The sequence below is a fragment of the Glycine max genome, chromosome 3 (assembly GCF_000004515.6).
Source record: "Glycine max cultivar Williams 82 chromosome 3, Glycine_max_v4.0, whole genome shotgun sequence".
NCBI classification, from domain to species: Eukaryota; Viridiplantae; Streptophyta; class Magnoliopsida; order Fabales; family Fabaceae; genus Glycine; species Glycine max.
Genome location: NC_016090.4, coordinates 39,737,096 through 39,741,713, shown reverse-complemented (window position 1 = coordinate 39,741,713; position 4,618 = coordinate 39,737,096). Strand labels below are relative to the sequence as shown.

The following is a 4,618-nucleotide window of genomic DNA, read 5'->3' as shown; positions in this document are numbered from 1 at the left end:
AGTGGTCATTCTAGTCTCTAGAAGTCAAAAAAGAAAGTATATTTCAAAATATAATTTTATATTCTGAATTGATCATTCTGAAATACAAAAAGAGAGTAAAGGAAGTAATAGCCTCCAATGGGTGTTGATTTTTCTTCTTCGACAAATGATGGGCTAAAATTCCAAAATGACCCAGTATAAAAAAAATGCTGTACTAGAAAGTCTAACATTGACAAACTCTTTTTTTCATGTAATATTTTTCATTTTTTATCACGTAACTAACAAACTTTACAGTTTACACACATCATCATTATACTTTCCTATTCTTTTACGACACATGATGTCTAAAGCACGTAACTTATTGCAGGATATATATATATATATGAAGGCCTAAAACGAAACTCCACGAATTTGGATAAGGTCTGTTAATAATTGTGCAGCTGTGAAGCAGTTTAATAGACCCCCACATGTCAGCCAATAATAAAATCAAGATTAAGATGTAAATAACTAATGATTTCAGTGGTTTATTTTATTAACAAAACCTTTTTAATTTTAGCAATTTATTGACTAAAATGAAACATTTAATACAACTAAATACTACACAACTTTCAACATTTGCTACAAGTCATAAAGCCCAAACGCCGCCCCAAAAAATCTTGAACTATACTAAATTTTAGGTTTATCAAACCCCCAACTATTGGCTTCATTTCCTTACCTTTTTTATTGCTTTAGTCAAAGGGCAATTTGAAAGTAAATTGAAAATTTAAACGAGTTAATTGCGATGGTAATGACATGGTGAGTTGAAAAGGAATATTTCATTTTCTATTTTTTATCCAGTGAGTGTGAAACTAATAGTCTCATAACTGGTGGCAGAAGACAAGCACAATTACCAGACTCTTTACATCCTATATGGGAAGGGTATACTTATTTCCTCAGGGTAATAAAACTTTGAAACCAAAATAAAGATGCTATTATGCACCAAGAAACTCAGAATTGGCTAAGGGGGTACATTTTAAAGGAAAAAAAATGCAATATCAACTACTGATTAAAAAATTTACAGTTTGGATTATATGCACATATTTAACAAATAAGGAAGTTGCAAAAATTTAACTGTTGATTTTCTAATCGGCAGATATAACTACATTTTATCCTCAAAAGTACACCTCCCTCAGTTTATAGGCAAGAAACACAAATGCTAATCCCAAAATACCTCTAAGAGATCAGACAAGTAAATCCAAAACAAACCAGTATACATAAGGTCAGATTTAATAATTTCATATAAATGATTAGGGATGGATGTTAAAAGATAAAGAATGATTACAATCAAACGCTAATAGATTTATGGACCCCAAAAAAACCATCGCAATTAATAAGAAAAAATGGAGACAAATGTGAGATGCACTTTTGTATTGTAGATAACACAGGCACAAAGTTAGTAAAACAATGATTTTCGGACCATGCTTGCAACCCCAACAATTTTAATAAGAGCCTAAAACTCAAGTCAACATAAGATCATTCCCTCCAAGATGAGGGCGAAGGCAAACACGAACTTCATGCTCTTCTGATCCCACACGAAGTTTTGGCACCATGATCTCAAGCACTGATCCTGGCCCATCATAGTATGCTTCTATATTGGCATCTTCAGGAATTCGAGTTGAAAGAGGGATTTCACGAACAAACTCACCAGGTGGGCAGTGTTCGGATGACGGATCTGTAAGTTTGAATGTCCTGTCATGTCTCTTGATATATGGCTTCCCAGATGTGCTCACACAAGAAACCTTAATGATACCATGAATAAGAGTATTCCTCCAAGAAACTTTCACACTTGAAAGATCCACACACGGAAGACTTATAACAATCATGTAACCTTCTTCATCCTCATAAATAGTTTTTCCAGCAGTAACAGGGCCACAAACATTCTTCATCACCCCACTAAAGTCATTCAACCAGGGATGCTCGGTTGGTTGCATCTCTATATCTGGAATCCGATCAGATGGAGGATTAACAGACAAGTAATAGTCTTCATCATTAAGAAATAACTCTTTCCTCTTCTTGCCATTTACAGGAGATAGATCAATGGCATCACCATTGCTATGGTTAGACAGATTCAGCACAGTTCCATTAAGCAATTTCTTAGGATGAGAATTAGGAGCACTCTTGATCGGAACAGGCGGCCTTTCAAGCCCAAAGTCTGTGTTAGGAAGGTTTCTCCACGAACTGAAATCACTTGCTTCAGGAGGGATTGTGAAATTCAAGTCTCGGCCGGTGAGTTCCATCCACCTCTTCTGCTCATCCTTATCGAGACCCATTAGATTGGGCGATGGAACAACCTCAATGCCATGCACGCATTGGGGATTTGATAGGCCTCTATAATGCTTCCGCTGCATCCTGTGGGATCGAACAAAACCCTTCTCGGCACTGAACGGAAACGGGCGCTCCCCTTGGCGAGAGTGCCCGTTCATGTAACTCCTCAGCTGCATCTTACCCAATGCATTGTCCGGCCTCCCCTTGAAAACCCACATGTACATGTTCTCCATGTCATGCTGAACCATGAAAACATCAAGGTTGAGATCGGTCTTGTCAAACCCCGACACCCCGCTGCTGTCCCTGATGACCTTGGTCTTAGATTTCTCATGCAACACGGGCTTGAAGTAAAACCGGAAGAAGAACCAAGCACCCCAAATGCTATCAATGCGCTTGGTGCACTTCCTTCCAGCTTTGGGAAGGTTGAGAAAAGTCTCAGTCTCATAGCCTTGAGTGCCAAGACCAACATCCAGAATATCACAGGGATCAGAATTCCATGGCTGTGGAGGAGGGCTGCGCTCGGCCGAAAGGGGCAAATTGATATCGGGGGGTATGATCTGTGTGTTCATCTCTAAATCCAGTTCCTCATGTGAAGATGCACTAGAATCCATGGACAGTAGCGTGGATGGGTGGTGATTCTCCATTGACAAACAACAAGTGAGAAGAGAAGTATCGCCCATTATTTTAGCTCATCTCCTTCATCACTACTTGTATTGCTGTTGCCATCCCACAAACAATTCAGCAAAACAACATCCTCATACACACCTTCATCAACATCAATTTCCCCACTATCAAAAACCCTAGGTTTATAAAATCAGATCACACCACACAATCCTCACACACCACCAAAGCAAAAATAATAAACACCAACTACTCTAGAAAAAAATGTTCTTCTTTTGGGAGAGAATAAAAAGAGAGAGAGTTGAACCAATTGAAAAATGCTACAGAAATATTATATCTAACCCTAACCCAGGGATCTCCATAAATCTTGAAAAGGAAAAAAAAAAAAGAAAAGAAAAGAAAAGAAGAGAGTATATATATTATCACAGCACGATGCTCCAAAAAAAAAATTGAGGGTCAGAAAAGGGGAGACCGAAAACGAAAAGGAAAGGGGATCTTCAATTAGTACCTTCGAGAAAAAGCATCAGAAAACGGAGAAGAAGAAGAAGCTGGAGAGGCGAAGGGAGAGTTTTTTCCCATAATATATATTCTCCTTTCTCCTTTTTTGACCGAAACGAAATAAATAAAAACCCCAAATTGTTGTTGTTGATGCCAAAAGAAACAGAAGACGGAAGAGGATAGAGTAAGAGAGGAGAAGCAGAACCGTGAGGAACCGTCTCACTATAGCGACAGCTTACGCGGCTCCAACATATTCATCTGGGTCGGTAAAGGTTTGACCCGAAACCATTCATTTTTCATTTCTCTTCTCACTATTCTAACTAACCAATGTTTTTTCTTTTCTTTTCAATGTTTACTTTGGAATTTTGATTAATATAAGTTCCATTTCTTTTTACTTTTCTTAAGAAATAAATAAATGATCTTTTAATTTTTTAATTTAAACGAAACATGCCTAATTCATTCAAACACATTAATAAAGAATATGCAACTTAGATTTAGAGAGAGAGAAAGTTTTAAAAGTTGAATAGAATTAACTGAAATGTGTTTTTCACGTTTGGGATTTAAAATTAAAAGTCTACTATATAATTATAATGTTAAGAAGTTATTTCAAAATTAAAATCATAATTATGAAATCCAATTTCATGAAATTGTCATATTACTAAACTAATATATTCCAATTCTTAATCTTTATTCTTTATATTTCAATTTCTAAGTGCTAGACTCCTATCCTTATTTTGGTAAAAAAAACTCTCACCCTTATTATCTCATCAATTAATTGTTTTTTCAATTATTGTTATTCTCTTTGATATCATTTTCAATTAATGTTATTATTTCTCCCACTTTCTCAATCACCATTATAGTCTCACTATTGATTATCATTTTTATTGTTTCCTCACCATTATTACCACTCTTCATCTTATTATTGTCATCCTTATCTATAATTTAACTCTTTAACATATTTTAACTAGCCTTATGAGTTTTATGAACAAGTTTTAACTCTACACAAACCTCTTTACATAGTTTTAAGTTGTGACCACAATATAAAGGATATTTTACCCATTACAATCACATATTTGACTACACTAACTACAAGTGTCCCTTTTATTTTTTTTGTGTTGCGAGATGATCCTGGTAATTTACAAAGGTCCTATATGTATTAGGATAAAGAAGAAGTCTTTGTCGTGCATTAGGAATCTCTGAGAGTGAGGGTTGTCAT

At 35.8% G+C, this 4,618-nt stretch overlaps 1 protein-coding gene across 2 annotated transcripts; it reads right to left on the bottom strand.

Annotated features, from left to right (window-relative positions):
* Positions 1 to 1,317: 1,317 nt before the first annotated feature.
* LOC100799357 (uncharacterized) lies at positions 1,318 to 3,685 on the bottom strand. Of its 2 annotated transcripts, none has more exons than XM_006576918.4 (2): positions 3,413 to 3,685; positions 1,318 to 3,048 (listed from the first exon to the last, which is right to left on the bottom strand). In XM_006576918.4, the coding sequence occupies exon 2, from the start codon at positions 2,961 to 2,963 to the stop codon at positions 1,476 to 1,478; it is 1,488 nt and encodes a 495-aa protein (XP_006576981.1). In that variant the 5' UTR covers positions 2,964 to 3,048; positions 3,413 to 3,685; the 3' UTR covers positions 1,318 to 1,475. The 2 variants fall into 2 exon arrangements, with proteins under 2 accessions (XP_006576981.1, XP_003521332.1); XM_003521284.3 differs by having other exon boundaries at positions 1,318 to 2,999; positions 3,413 to 3,662.
* Between the last annotated feature and the right edge of the window lie 933 nt (positions 3,686 to 4,618).

Coding starts and splice junctions, on each gene's coding strand:
- LOC100799357 (XM_006576918.4), bottom strand. CDS start 2,963: ATGGGCGATACTTCTCTTCTCACTTGTTGTTTGTCAATGGAGAATCAC.